We start from the raw sequence: 15664 nt of genomic DNA on the forward strand, positions 1-15664 counted from the left end.
TATTTTCGACCCATTTTCTCATTTAGAATTTATGTGCTTACTTATATTGATTACAATTTAAAATTCAAACGTATTTTAAGTGCTCCATGGCCTTTTTTTATTTCCTGAGCTTTTCCGGCGTGCTTTTCCCCAAGGGCTTTTCACCTTGAACTTGAAAGCTTTTGCCTTTTGGCTTTTCATTCATAAATTGCCAGCCGGTTCGGTCAATGAGTACTGTGGGTGGAAAGTGGGCGGCTGGGTGGTGCCAGTGGGCGGGGCACCTGGGAAAGCCGCATGCCACATGTTGCAGGCGCTCGGCTTTTTTCAGCTCAGTTGTTTGTTATCGTTGGCAGCGAACGCGCGGCGCTACGGACGAAAAAATCGGTTCGGACCTATCCGTCGATCTATATATTTTCGGATCTTCGGAACGATCTCACGTTAAAGTGCGGCGAAGTTTTATTTTTTTTGTGTGTTTTTTTTTTTGCTGTGCCCTATCGAAGAAGTCTATATTTAAATATTGTTTATTGCCCGTTAAATCGGTGGAAGAGCGGAGAGTTCCCTGGATGTCAATAGCGATCATGCGTACGTCCCGAAAAAATAAACAATTCCCTTCTGGTTTTTTGCGGCCCCGTCTTGTATATTTATCGATCCAGTTATAGATGTCAGATATCCCTCGAATCTGCTTTATCCGCAATGTTTGTGTGGCAGTTTAAAGCGAAACGAAATAATAAACCCGACCAAGATATTGGCCATCTGTGGATATGCGAGTGTCGGGGATTTTGGATCGTTAGGTGGATATTATCCACGGGATAATGGGAATTTCCAAGAGGAAAATCGCGAAGATTTGTAAATAAAATGTGTGATTTTAGGGAATTCATTTCGCAGAGACTACACAGACTACAAGGGCATTTTGTGCTTATAAAACAGAACTTTATAATAATAATAAATTTGCAATTTAATACGGGAAGGAATTCTCCAAAACCACAGTTAAATTAAAATTGAAAATATATATAGGGTATCATATGAACACTTTTGTTTATTAAAAAATCTATATAAAATAAATAAATGTATAAACTAGTTATACATTAAAAAAGGATTGAGGACAGAGCTTCATAGGCAATATGTTTTCATTTAGAAACCTTAGGCCATAAAAGAACCATTCGTTTTTTGACAACAGTAAGAATGTTGCAGCGAAGTTTCCAAAGTTATATCCATAAAAAAGTGCAAAAATGATGAAAGAGCTGAATGTTTGACAAAGTTCAAAGGGCACGAGCAAGTTTTATAACTGAGTTTGTGCTTCAGGATACAAAAAATTGTTTAAGAATAAAAACAAATGCATTTAGTAGAAGTTTTTTCAGGTGTGTTAAAAAAGTTTCTTGCAAAAAAACAAGGGAATTAAGAATTGAAAACAGTGTTAAAATTAATGATAAATTTGAGATATATATTTAAAGCTTTAAGGCAAGAAGTTAAGAAAGTTCAACTGACGTAAATGATAGAAACCAATCAAAATCTAGATGATTGACATGAATACAGTTTGACAGTTCGAAAATGTACCGAATCGCCGGGTCCAAAATGTATTTTTACCGAACCGATTTTCAATTAAAATTCTGTTCCAATTTGCATATTAATTTTGTGTTATTAAAATGTGCCGGCGCCCCAGTGACTGGATATTCGCGCCCTCCCACACCAGCAATATCATCCATTCTATTTCCAACTCTGTCGATGGGTCTGTGTTAAATTTTTGTAATAAAATGTCATTAAGTGTAAGTGCGTGGTGCCGTTTAGATTTATGAGGCCGAATGAATTGCAAATGTCTAGGCGAAGGGTACTGGTTCTGGTAAGGAAAGGTGGTGCTGTGGGTGGGTTTCGGGGTGTTATAGAGTGATCCAGGGGGGTCCTTGTGGTTCCGGTGGCCAGGAAAATGGGCGCTGACCTGACAACCCTTGAAGCCCGAAAGTTCTGTTATTAGTTGTAACTGCTCTGGCAGCTTAAACAAATCCGTTCAGTCCCCCTCTATATGGCATAAAGCACCATGGCTACGGGAATTATTCGCATAGCCCCCTTCCAAAAACCCACGAAAAACCAGTGGAATGTGTCAATTATGTGGCGCAGATTGTCTCCACATTTTTCCCCCTGGAATTCTATTACATTCCGCTCCGCGAATCCTTGTGGCGAAACTATTCGCGTAAGCGGCTTTGGGTAATTATTAGATTTTCGGTATTTACAATGAGCTTATCTGCCGGATTGCTTAACCAGGGCATTATGTAGGGGGAAAAATAATAGCAGTTCTATTTTAAATATTTAATATTCATTATTAGGTAATAGGATTATATTTAAAGCATTGCAGCTGTAGGTTTTTAAGCTTGCTTCGTACATTTTTAATCAATTGTAAAATGAGCTTATCTGCCGGATTGCTTAATCAGGGCATTGAAAAAATAGCAGTTCTATTTGAAATATTTAATATTAAATTTTAGGTAATACGGTTATATTTAAAGCTGGCAGCTGTAGGTTTTTTAAGCTTGTTTCTTACATTTTTAATAATTTGTACAATGAGCTTATCTGCCGGATTGCTTTATTAGGGCATTATGTAGGGATTAAAATAATACCACTTCTATTTTAAATATTTATATTCATTATTATGCAATGGGATTATATTTAAAGGATGGCTGTAGGGTTTTAAGCTTGTTTCTTACATTTTTAATCAATTGTACAATGAGCTTATCTGCCGGATTGTTTAATAGGGGAATTATGTAACTTAAAAAAATAGCAGTTCTATTTTAAATATTTAACATTCATTATTAGGTAATTGGATTATATTTAAAGTAGGCTGTAGGTTTTTAAGCTTGTTTCTTAAATTTATATTCAATTTCCCAAGGTGCTTTTCTGCCGGATTGCTTAATCAGGGCATTATGAAAGGATTTAACAAATAGCAGTTCTATTTTAAATATTAAATATTCCTTATTAGGTAATGGGACTAAATTTAAGGCATGGCAGCTGTAGGTTTTTAAGCTTGTTTCCTACATTTTTATAAATTGTACAAATTACAATTATAATAATAACTGATAAATTACTTATTTTGAAAATCAATATAAATCTACAAAAAACTAGTTAAAATTTTGAAAAACCACACACGTTTTAGCTTATCTTGGCCTTTGACCTTATAATTTAAACACCCATTAATTAAGGAAGCCCAAACATTTCCTTTGCACAGAGAGCATTACGTCATGATTTCCGAAAAAGAATAAAAATATGAAACTCTAGTTAGCAAATGGCCCAATGTTAATTATAAATTTTAAAAGAACGCTCTGGTACCTTTCATAAGACATAATCCTAGTTACAAAGCTTAAGCCGGAGGAAAAACCTGACAATTGCCCGAGAAGCGGAAAAAACAAAATGGTAACTCAGGCACCCGAAAAAGTGAAAGTGTGCGATGCTGCCGCCCACTTACTCCTTTTTTTTGCCGCCCCCAATTTTCCACGATTTTTCATGACCCCCACACATAGACACAAACACTATGGGAATATGTGTAAGTGGAAACCGGTCCAGCGATTTTCCACTTAAGAACTTGTCGCTAGAGGCCAAGTTCAACCCGAAAATATGGGGATATCTGGCCAGGGGGTTGGAATATGGGTCCGGAGTGATAATCCCCATACACCCGTTCGCACCCAACTCCGATAGTCCGCTTTTAGGTAATTTGAATACGGCCGGCAATCGTTATTTATGGGCCGGGGTTCTACAATTTCAGTTGGCCCGCGTGTGGGTGCACTGCAGCGGATCCATTATCATCTAGCCTTACACTCAAAAAATTTGTTTTTGTTTACTTTTAAAGCCAATTGAAAAAAACAGACTTATCTAGTTAACAAGAAGATTTTTCCAGCACCTTTGCTACTGCTAAAAACCTTTTTAAAACGCTTTTTATAATTAAAAATAAAGTATATTCCAGTATTTTGGACCAAATTATTACCTTAAAGTGTTATGGATCAAATAAGATAAATAACCTTTTTTAAACTTAAAATAAAAACAATATAAAAGACCTAATGCTTCATAATACTTTTCCCTGTTCTATCATAAAATTGTATACAGTTTTTTTCCGATAGCCCCAATATTCCAAAGCATCTGTGGTCTGTTAAACATAATTTTAAAATATGTTAATTAACATCTTCATTTAAACGAAAAATACATTTCAATAATTAGGAATAATATATATATCCTGAGAACACATTCACACATGAATCAAAGAAATAAAATAAACTGTATTGAAATTTAAAAACAAGATAAAAGACCTAAAGTTTCATAACACAAAGACCTGTTCTATCATAAAATGGTATATAATTTTTTCCAAGTGGTCCAATGTTCCGAAGCATCTGTGGGCATCCTCCCCATTCGGTTTCCATCCTTATCCGTATCATTAAACATAATTTTAAAACTTGTTAATAGAACATTTGAACGTAAAATACATTTGAATACTTTAGATTATATTATTTTCTGAAAACACATAGCACAAAACACATAAAATAAGCTATATTGAAATTATTCTGAGTGGCCCAATATTCCGAACCATCTGTGGGCATCCTACCCATTCGGTTCCCCATCCGTATATGAATCCGTATCCGTATCATTATCCGGCCGTTGCTAATCGATGTCCAATGTCCAATGTCCAATTCCGATGATGTCCAGTGGGCCAATGAATTAAAGGCCCGCTATCAGGTTTCGGAGCATGGGTTCCCGGGTCCAGCGGTGCTTTTAAGTTGATCAACTAATCCATATAATTTTGTGGTGTTATTTTTGAGGCGTCGCATAATTGAATCGTCCATGGCGGCGGCAATGACAGTGCCCGCCATAAAGGTTATGCCTCATTAGGGTTCGCTCGGAAGTGGTTCAGCCGTTAAGGCGTTAAGCCATCCTACTCAGAATCCAAAATGAAGACATGGACATGTGAAACGGCCTGAGTGATTGCCAAAAACAAAAACCCAAGAACAGGAGGTCTGGGAATCCCCGAAATCCCCCAATGGGCGGGGCCATAGAGCTGTTATATGATTGAAGTGCGAATGATTCGATTCCTTATGTGCGTGGCGAAACGAAATCCCAAGGGATCAGAGGTCCTGCAAAAGCACGCAACTCGCTAATGAAGTGTGAACACATTAAGCCCTCAAAGAAAGCGAAATAGCGGCCTATAAGAGTGGGGTTTTCTTTCATTGGTTTTGTCAGGGGAGGTAATAACTGCAAAGTTTTCACTCAAAAGAAACCATTTATGAAGTATCACAAATATCCATTAGATTATAATAAAGCACTCCATTTACCGCTGATTTTCTATGAATCTATTCATCTAATTGATTTTTTTTGGCCAATAATTGATTCCCAAAATAAACAAGTATCAACGAACTTTATAAGAGAATTATGTTAAGTCACTGTTCAAAAAAGTTTTCCTTGCCATTCGAAAAGTTTTCGCACCAAATAAGTTTTGGAACTTTGGGCCAACTTGAATCATATATTCCAAGCTTGTCCATTTGAGAGTCTTTTTATCTGCGACTCAGCATAATGCAGGCAGAACTTATTGTTTTTTGTCATTTATAGCTTCATTACATTGCATGCACAATTTGATTAACCGACGAGTCAATTTAACGCCAAGTTTTAGTTAAAAAAGTTTACAGAAGCAAACAAAAAGTCACGCAATTACTGCAGCTCCAATAAAATAACAGCATTTTATTATTTAGATGCTATTATGCTAATTTGGTAATATATTATAGATGGATTTTTAGGTTATGTTTGTGGACAGCACTTTTTCCAGTTATTTTCATCTATGAGTCATTGCAATTACGGATTGGAATGTTGATAAGCAATTACAAACTAAGATTTATTAAAAAAAACTAAAATCAATGATGTCATGCTATTTTAAAAAGGTAAAAAGTAGGATCTATTCAAGAAAGAAATAAGTGTTATTTAAAAAAAATTACCCGAACTTTATTTAAATTTGTATGTACCTTGGAATAGAATAATATGTTCACTGGTAGAAAAAACATCGTAAATGTCACTATTTCGCCAACGTTTCAACTATTTTTCCCAGCGGTTTAGAACCTAACATGAAAATCGTAAAAACGAAAACGTTAAATAGTTGAATACTTTTTGAATAATTTCGTAGTAAATCCAACGATTTTTTAATTTCGATCAAATATGTTAAAATAGTACAAAATAATTAAATTAAATATGTTCCATAGTAAAAAGTATTATATTTTTATATTTATTTTAAATATTTTCATATTTAGTTCCAGTAAATAGAACATTTCATTTAAATGGTTTTTATAGTTAAAATAATTATAGCCCGCCTTAAAACTCAGCATATTTTTATTTGGATTAAATAATTCTCATATTTAAATCAGACTGGGATGAACTTTAATATAAATACAAATCGTATTTAAATTAAATATAATCCCCGTTAAAAGAACTGTACTTTATGTTTGATTTAAATATAGTATTTGAGCCATATTATTATGGTGCATATTCAATTTAAACCGATCCGTAGTTTAAAACAAGCGTGATTTATATTTAAAAAAGCCACAAATAAGTATGCAATGTGTTTTTATTGAAAATAAACTTAAACATATCATCCAAACAATTTTTCTGCTTACATTCTTTTTTTTTACCATACTAAAACGTTATCATTATTTTTGTTTTAAATACATTTGTACTTAACGTAAGTCTTAGAATTTATATTATACGTATGCATAGGGCAGCTAGTAAAGTCTTCAATGTTTTTTATTATCACAGATTTTTGTGTTTTGCCACATTCGTACGCCTGCATGTGCGTACAAAACTGTTTAATTGCAATATTATTACAGGCAACGTAAACTGTTTGTGTTTCCACAAACGCAAAAAGTATCTTAAATAATAAAAAGTTTGTATTTCTTATTCCCAAACAATAGTCTTTCTTATATGTTATACCTTTGTACAAAATATGCTCAGATATTTGAACATTTTCAGATGACAACTTATAGGAACTAATTTGTTTCAAGTATTCTTTATGTATGTCTTCATTTACAAAACTTATTACTTTAAAGTGGGGAGGAATTCCGTCCTTGTTCTTCATTAGAAAGTAAGAGAAACTAAGACTTTCTTTTATAGCGAGAGAACGACATTCAGCTATCCGCGACGTTATAGAACTTAAATATGACTTAGAGTTTCTGTGTTTAGCTTCGAACCTCATAACCCAAGATAGCTTAGGAGGTCCACATTTTCTTATCGCGGTCGGGTAGTGAACAAGAAAATGATGCTTAGGTTTCAAAGTTGGTCCATATAACGAAACATATAATTTATGATGAGCTTGAATCTTTCTATCGAGAACTTGTAAGTCAGCATCATTAAATTCATTTTGAAATAACATGTCAATAATTTCTAGCATTTGCGTGAATAAAATCCAGTTTTTGAAATTCTATTAAAAAAACCTTAGAATGTAATATTAAAAACTCTTTTTTTCCATACATACCTGTGATTTTTGCCACCCTAACAGTTTGTACCGAAACTCAGCTCGAATACCTATATTGCCAATAGCATCCCTTATGTCGTCCGCGGTCAAAAATTTGAGAGACTTAAAGGTCACACCTTTACCTGCCAAAAAATTGATTCACAAAAAATGTATTTTTAAAAAAAGAGGAACTTACGATTTAACTCTTCAAAAACTTCGGGCAAGCCAAAGGAGACGAGCAAACTTTGCAGCTGGAGTTCGTCGTTTTCGTCCATCTTTTACATATATGTGTAAAGGAATGTTGTTATATTTTTATAAATTCGAATTTATGTGCAAATGTTTTTTTAAATTTTTCGCATTTTTGATTTTATTGAAATTTTATTACGTACACTGTTCGGTATAAGTATTTTGACAAAACAAAAGTTAAATATACTCATAATTTGAACTTATTTCTTGTAAACTTTGGCATCAGTGGATAGGTAATTTAGGTAATGTAATTTCAGCCAAATCTTGATACACGTGTTTACCACTTACCGAATAGTATACGTAAAAAAAGGTGAAACGACTGCGCCACAGAGCAGAATGCAACGGCAGCAAAGCGTCTTTTTAGCGCCCTTTTAGAGTTTTTCTTCTCGTGCATTCTACTCCTTTTATCTAGCTTGGGCGGGTTTTCACTTAATTTTCTTTCATATTCTTCATTTCTTATCCACTTTATGTTTATTTCACAACCGTATGTCTTTTTTTGTTTTAAATGTAATGCTCTTTTAAGCTTTAATTTCTTCAAATGTAAATTATCACGAAATAATAACGCGCACAACAAAGAAGAAACTCAAAAAGGAAAAATGCGACAAAAAAAACGTGCACATGTATTAACTAATTATTGTTTTTTTATTTGACTCACCTTTTGCTTTTTGCTGTACTTTTCACTTTTTCAACTCTCAAACTCTCTCTAAAAACTCACTCACAAAACTATAAATCACTTTTACTTCTGATCAGGAGGACCGCTTGCTTCGAAGTGATCGCGGGATTCGCTACAAAGCGGAGTGTCAAAATATTTCGTGTATACATACATACATACATATGCATGTGTGCAAAAAGGACGGACAAATTCTGTCGCGTGCCGTTACTTTACAATAGAAGTCAAAGTAATGGGGAAGAAAATAACAAAATATGTACAAATAAGTCCTTAAGTTTAATAACTTGTATATGTCAATTTAGTAATATTTATTTTATTTTATTATATTTATATATTATAGTACCATATCTTATTGTCAAAACATCGATACACAAGAAATATTAATGTTCCTATGCGCATACATATTTTCTTGACCGCCAATGTACGAATGCGAATGGAAAAAGAAGACGCGCTTGCGTTTGCCGTTTTGCTTGTTCATATTTATCTCTAATTTGTCTGAATGTATGTATGTAAGTATGCACATTGTGCCGTTGGTTTTACGGCCCAGCGTTTACAATACACGCACCTTTTTTCTTTGGCTAAGCATGTTTTTGTACTTTTAATAGTAAATTACAAAGCCAAATCTTATGATAATTGTCATGGAAATAGAAAGAGGCTGCCGATGGTTGGGCAGCCGTAACTAAAACCATATTCTTTAAATATTAAAGCTGTTTTTCTTTTGCAAATTATTAATAATTTAAATTATGTTGTGAATATGGGTCACAAATTTAATACATATATGTACATAGATACATATACATATATGTAATTTGATTTCTAATTTACTATTATTTGGTCAAATACAAATTGTAAAAACGTTCTATATTCAAAATAAAAGAGTTCATATTCCGAACAAATGGAAAAAGTATTTACTCGAAATATAAAAAACCATCAAATATACTATGAATTGAACTACTTTTTATAATAGTTAAAACCAAGATGGCCACATTGGATTTGAATGTGACTAACTTGTTTTTAAATAAAAATCACTTTGAATTGAATATATACATATTTGACATACGGCTTAAATATGTTTTTTATTTAAATGAAAGGTTTTAATATTTAATATGACTATGCATGGGAGTAAAAAAAATCAAATAAAAATATATTTGATTTCACTTCGTGTTTTTTCTACCAGTGTTACAATATGTTTTGGATAAATTGCTATATGGTGTACCATGCCGATATTGTCCGTGTGTGCAAGTTGGGTTCCGCTTAGTTGTTGTTGGACGAGTTGAACATCTTGAAAGCGCTGAATCCCATAAAGAGACCCACCAATACACCGCCAACGGCACATAGTGTGGGAACTAAGTCGGGGGTTTCCAACTGATTGGTCTGCTGACTCTGGTAATTTGGATGGGTGCCCGCAGGCCTCGGATTCGACGATGTGCATCTCAAACTGCGATCGTAGTCGGCCCTCAATGTCCTATCTGAGAGGACTTCGTATGCGGCCCTGATCTTCTTGAAGTATTCCACCGTTCGGGGGTGATGGTTCTTATCCGGATGATATATGAGTGCCATCCGCCTGTACGCCTTCGTGATCACCTCCTCGGTGGCCTTTTGGTCCACTCCCAGAATCATATAGTGGTCTTCCTCCATTCTCGCTGATCGATATCTGGTGAAATAATCTTTTTAGTTGTGACAAAGTATAATAGCAATTTACGCTAAACCAGACATCCGCAAAGCAACAATTGTTTTGTTTGTGGTTGTAGTACCTATCGATGTATTTCGATGATCTTCCAAACCAGTTCTCGTGGCAAAACATCGCTTGAAATAAGAAGGGTATTCGGCTATAATCTAACTTAAAATAAATAATGGGTTCCATTTTTAATAAAAAATTAAAGAGTAGATTCCATTTTTAATATAAAATTATACAGTAGATTAAAAGTGAATAAATTATTCCCCTCGATATCACTTCATTTTACATATTATACTAAAATTACCTCACTAAAAATCGAATACATTAACTGCCAAAAAAAAAAGGTCATCTAATTAATATTATGCGTAGCTTTTTTGGCATGCCTTAATCTAGGTCAGAAAAAAGGGACAGAATTCAGACGGGGGTTTATTTTATGTTGGTTGGTAAAACAAACAGGAATACAAGATAAAACAGCGGCATTTACGTATGTGTTGACGTGTGTCTGGGTGTGAGTGATGTGACCTCTGACCCTGCCAAGTGGAAAAATGAAAAATGGCTAGCGTAATTCCCTGATTGAAGCCTAACTGAGAAGGGCAGATAAAAAAAGGAAAGGCAAATAGAAGCAATAAGGCAAATCGGAAGAGTGGTACAGAGAGAGAAAAAATATATACACACAAATTAAATTTTTTTTCAAATCTTTGGAGAAATCACTAGAGTTTTTTGAAGTTTCCTACAAAGGTGCCAAAAGTATTCAAAGAATCTGTAGAACTTGCGGGTTCAAAGCCTTGGGAATCTCTAAATAGGTTTGTACTCACAGAAATTAAATTTTTTTCAAAGAATCTGTAGAACTTGCGGGTATAAAACCTTGGGAATCTCTATAAACGTTTGTACTCACACAAATAACATTTTTTTAAAAGAATTTTGGAGAAATCAATAGGGATTCTTGAAGTTTCCTACAAAGGTGGCAAAAGTATTCAAAGGATCTGTAGAACTTGCGGGTTCAAGACCTTGGGAATCTCTATAAAGGTTTGTACTCACAGAAATTACATTTTTTTCAAAGAATCTGTAGAACTTGCGGGTTCAAAACCTTGGGAATCTCTATAAAGGCTTGTACTCACACAAATTACATTTTTTTTTCGAATTTTTGGAGAAATCACTACGGTTTTTGAAGTTTCCTACAAAGGTGCCAAAAGTATTTAAGGAAACTGTAGAACTTGCGGGTTCAAAACCTTGGGTATTTTTTTAATGAATATTTATTAAGTACATAGCAACTAATTTAAGGCCTGGCAACATTTTCTCGCTGTGCACCAAAAGCAGCCCCGAAACCGCTTAATTTTGCCAGGACTTCCCCCGTCTTCGTGTGTCACATGACCTATGACCCATCTGACCCATCTGACCCATCGGAGGCAAACGCATGGGCATTATCCATTTCGCATCGCATTTATTTCCATTTGCCTTCTGCTGTCAGCGGCAGTTCAAACAGCCAAAGCCGAACTATTGACAAATACCACCCACCATCCCTAATCATTAGGCTGGGAAAAGCTATGTATATCCAAAAAAAAAGCGATGAAATGATTAATTCCCATCGAGTAATTAAGTGTGGTAAACCCGAATGAATCTCTTGAATGGCATTGTCTAACATTGCCCCCCTAAAAAATAGAACTTTGTCAGGGATTTGCACGAAGTGGTCACTGTATATATATGAAATATAGTATATTCAACCCACTGCAAATGGGCACTTGAGCAGTCTTTTTTGTTTATCATTGGCCTCTGTTTTTATAATTCTTTTATTTCAATTTTTTTTTTTTTGTTCCACTTGCCCGCCCAGTCGGATTCTTGTTTACAACTTTGTTGTTAGCCCAAAAGTTTTTCTCGGTTTGCTCAGTTTTCGTTTTCGTTTTCCATTTTTGGTGGGTATAAAAATTCCATTCCAATACCGAAAATCGAACTCGGAATCTAAACAGTCGAAACGGCGCGGAGTGAATAAAACTTTTGGAATTTCTCAGCTGTTTTTAGTACATGTCGTAATGGGCAGAAAGCCCCTTACTCCCATCCCAGATCCATTTAATATGCTGGCCCAGCGATGTTTGTTTGCCAGATAAATCAGATGCCAATCGCCCCAGAGCGGCTGAAAAGCATTAAACAAACTATTTAACTGTGCTCATTTTTTAGAATTCAATATTTTTTTAATAATACTTATGACTACAAAGAGGTTTTCCCAGGAAATTATGGAATTACTATAAGAACTTACGATTTTTTTTTATATTTTGACTACAAAGTTAGCTTTTACGTTAAGTATTATTATTTTTTATAATACTTTTAATATGATAAAACCCTTAAACAAACTATTTAGCTGTTCTCATTTTTTAGTTTTCAACATTTCAAATATTTTATAATATAATATATAATACTTTACACTAGTACTTTTCTAGTCTTCCTATAGAAATGGTTCTTTTGAGGATATTATTGAACTATAAGAACTTACATTTTTTTCATATTTGACTACATAGTTACTTATTGTGTTTAATATTATTATCGAATAAGGAATTCTGATTCATCAGATGATCTAATAGATATTGATTCGGTCGACAGGGAGAATCTCGTATAATAGACATCGGACATCGAACTGCCGACAATTTGTTTACTTAGCCGTCGAGCGCATTTGACTTCTATTTTCGTGAATTCCTATTAGGTTTTCGTTTGTTTTAATTGCTGCCCTGCCCGAGTCGAAAGAAACTGGAACTCTTGCCTCTTGGGGCTACTTTCGACCGATTGTGGGCCAAGTCAGGTGGAGAACAATTGGGGCAAGGCAAGGGTCAGACTGAATAAACAAATCCGAGTTCATTTTGAGGGTGGTCTGATCAAGTGTTTGGGTGTGTCCGTGCACTGAAAAGAAGTCCTTTAGTTATTATTTGTTAATTATAAGCCTAAAAGAAAAATATAGTAACACTTGGAATTAATGTTGCAAATGCAAAATCCTATAAACGCCCCACAAGGAACGTTTAAAGCTACAAAAGATCCCATTTTCTCTGTATGAGCTGGTTTGTCTGTTTTTAATGCAACAGTTAACCGCTTAACCCTCAAAACATTTTTGTTTGAAGCTTTTGCTGTGTGACTACTGCACAGAGAAAATTCCGATGTTCTTATCTGAGTTGAAAGTGTTCTTACAAATATAACTACATTTTTGAAGTTGAGAATGTTTTCATTTTGCTCGAATCATATTGAAAACATTGATAACAAAGTGTACTTACACGATTTTTAAGAACGAATGTTCCCAATTCAAGAACAATGTACTTAAATATTTCTCTCTGTGTGGGGATTTCCAATGCTCACTTCTGCCTCAGTGTAAATTCCTGAATCGATGGGCTGCGGTAGAGGTGCGATACCAAAATGTACTTACACGGTTTTTAGAAACAAATGTTCTCAATTCAAGAACAATGTACTTGAATATTTCTCTCTGTGTGGGGATTTTCAATACTCACTTCTGCCTTAGTGTAAATTCCTGAATCGATGGGCTGCGGTAGAGATACGATGCCAAAATGTACTCACACGGTTTTTAAGAACGAATGTTCTCAATTCAAGAACAATGTACTTGAAATCTTCTCTCTGTGTGGGGATATCCAATGCTCACTTCTGCCTCAGTGTAAATTCCTGAATCGATGGGATGCGGTAGAGATACGAAGCCAAAAGTACTCACACGGCTTTTAAGAACAAATGTTCTCAATTCAAGAACAATGTACTTGAAAACTTCTCTCTGTGTGGGGATATCCAATGCTCACTTCTGCCTCAGTGTAAATTTCTGAATCGATGGGCTGCGGTAGAGGTACACCTCTTTGATTGGCTCAATGAGAATTTATGAGCTACAAAGTTGTAAAAGTATCTTTTTCTGAGAAGAGCGTTCTTGCAGCAGCCCCTGAGTGCATTCTCCATGGGGTGGAAAAGCGGGGTAGATAGGGGAAAATGGGAAAATGGGAAAGGGGGATGCCCCTTGCTGGGATCGGGCTCATCAATCATGGCAGTAGCCAGACGAGTCCAAGCCGCACACATCAAACATTTCAATTTGCCGCAAATGTGTTGACAAAACGTTGATACGCCATCGGCATTCGTCGGGTTTTGCGGGGGAATTGGATTGGATTGCATGGGAGGCTGATGCTCCAAGTAACCCCTATACCTTAACCTCTATTCCCATGTCCATCCCCATCTCCATCTGGATACCCATCCTCCAGCACATTAGCAACACGTGTCAAATGCGCAATGCCCTTGTCCTTGTCCTGGCTTTTGGATCCCCATTCCCGCCTTTGGATGCCGCGCTTAATTACACTTTTATAGAGTCGCATCCCCTCCTCATCATTTCCATTTCATTTTCCATTGTGGCAGTCCTTCTCCCGGTTGTCCTGGTTCTTCTGGTTCTCCTGGTTCCTTACCGTCACCATCTCCATTCCATCTCCATCTCCAGGGGTAATTGCAATCCGTTGTCCTTTCCGCCGCCTGAGTTATGACCTGCTATGCAATCGCCCATCCGGATCCCGGGGTCCTTGTTTACCCGGAAAAGCCGGGGGACAGGACAGACCATATGTTTTCCACCGCCTGGAATTTTCCATTTGTTGATCTGTGAATATGTTTTTTAAGCAAATTATGAAAAGCCCCTTTGTAACGAGCAGATATCCTTTGAACGACTATACGCCGTTTGGGCTTTGAGTGCATAATCCCATCTTATGCAAAAGCCTTTTATAAATATTTACCTTGTTTCCGGTAAAAACATAAACATAATAACACTTTTCCTGTTGCATTTGGAATCTTAATTTGCATAAAATTTCTTTAAAGTCTTATGATCATACCAATGTCCTTATATATAATATATACCTAACTATAAATATGATTTGTAATTTAATTTAGTTTTATTTAGTTATTACTTAAATTGCTTATTATTATAGCTTGAGTATTTATTGGCCTTTCAACTTGAAGACATAATAAAACATGTAATTGCCACATAGAGTACAAAAACTTCGATGGTATCAGCACCTCGTAAGCCTGATATTGCCACAGATCGATTTAATTTGATTTGCTTTTGTTTACCTTCCCGTTTTCGCATTGTAATTATACTTTTTGTACAGGTAGTTTTGTTTTTATGCCTTTTCCATTTGCTGTCGCCCATCAGAAAGTCAGCCAGTCATGCTGATGATGTGGATGATGCCTTATCGAAGGCCCAACAAAATCGAAAGGTTTCCGGGCAGGGGTATACACACTATACACACTTATTATGGGTCCGGCCGTGAAAAAATGTCCTGCCAGTTCTGCGAAGGGGGTTTGGAATTTCACGGACCATTTCATCGCCATTGGGCCACAAATGTACTGTGCATAATTTTTATTACAAACAATTTTATTACACATTTTACATATTTGCAATTTACAATTTCCAACTTCAGATATCGAATATTTCCCCCCACAGTCGCAATCGATTGCGATTCCATGTGGGCGCTGGAAATTGCGACGCATTAAGTGCAATCGTTAAAAATGATAAATGCACTGACAACCGCCTCAGGGGGAGATGAGTGTTTCGGTTCTTAGGGGATTGTTAATATTATATTTATCCTATATGTATTATATATCCACAAGCGCGTATTGAGTTCAT

The 15664-nt window shown here is 35.4% G+C and overlaps 2 protein-coding genes and 1 long non-coding RNA gene across 6 annotated transcripts in view; 1 reads left to right on the forward strand and 2 right to left on the reverse strand.

The window, feature by feature from the left end:
• Positions 1-325: 325 nt before the first annotated feature.
• Positions 326-15664, forward strand: part of Lgr4 (Leucine-rich repeat-containing G protein-coupled receptor 4) — a 29919-nt gene continuing 14580 nt past the window's right edge. The window contains exon 1 of the mRNA XM_017068745.4: positions 326-561. Within this exon, the coding sequence (XP_016924234.2) occupies positions 543-561 (19 nt within the window). The 5' untranslated portion in view covers positions 326-542. The remainder of the gene's footprint in view (positions 562-15664) is intronic.
• On the reverse strand, positions 5648-10140 carry LOC108005455 (chaperone protein DnaJ). Of its 4 annotated transcripts, none has more exons than XM_070997869.1 (3): positions 10069-10140; positions 9538-10008; positions 5916-5983 (listed from the first exon to the last, which is right to left on the reverse strand). In XM_070997869.1, exon 2 carries the CDS (start codon positions 9990-9992, stop codon positions 9609-9611), a length of 384 nt encoding a protein of 127 aa, XP_070853970.1. In that variant the 5' UTR covers positions 9993-10008; positions 10069-10140; the 3' UTR covers positions 5916-5983; positions 9538-9608. The 4 variants fall into 4 exon arrangements, with proteins under 4 accessions (XP_070853973.1, XP_070853970.1, XP_070853971.1 ...); XM_070997870.1 differs by having other exon boundaries at positions 10109-10129; XM_070997872.1 differs by lacking the exon at positions 5916-5983 and adding an exon at positions 5648-5893 and having other exon boundaries at positions 9571-10082.
• Positions 7442-8487, reverse strand: LOC139353495 (uncharacterized). The gene is made up of 3 exons (XR_011604799.1): positions 8340-8487; positions 7635-7713; positions 7442-7581 (listed from the first exon to the last, which is right to left on the reverse strand). It is a non-coding gene; the product is annotated as an uncharacterized lncRNA (long non-coding RNA).

The sequence above is a fragment of the Drosophila suzukii genome, chromosome X, assembly GCF_043229965.1.
Source record: "Drosophila suzukii chromosome X, CBGP_Dsuzu_IsoJpt1.0, whole genome shotgun sequence".
NCBI classification, from domain to species: domain Eukaryota; kingdom Metazoa; phylum Arthropoda; class Insecta; order Diptera; family Drosophilidae; genus Drosophila; species Drosophila suzukii.

Bases quoted from the DNA above. Each gene is read 5' to 3' on its own strand.
- LOC108005455 (XM_070997872.1), bottom strand. From the start codon at position 9,992: ATGGAGGAAGACCACTATATGATTCTGGGAGTGGACCAAAAGGCCACC.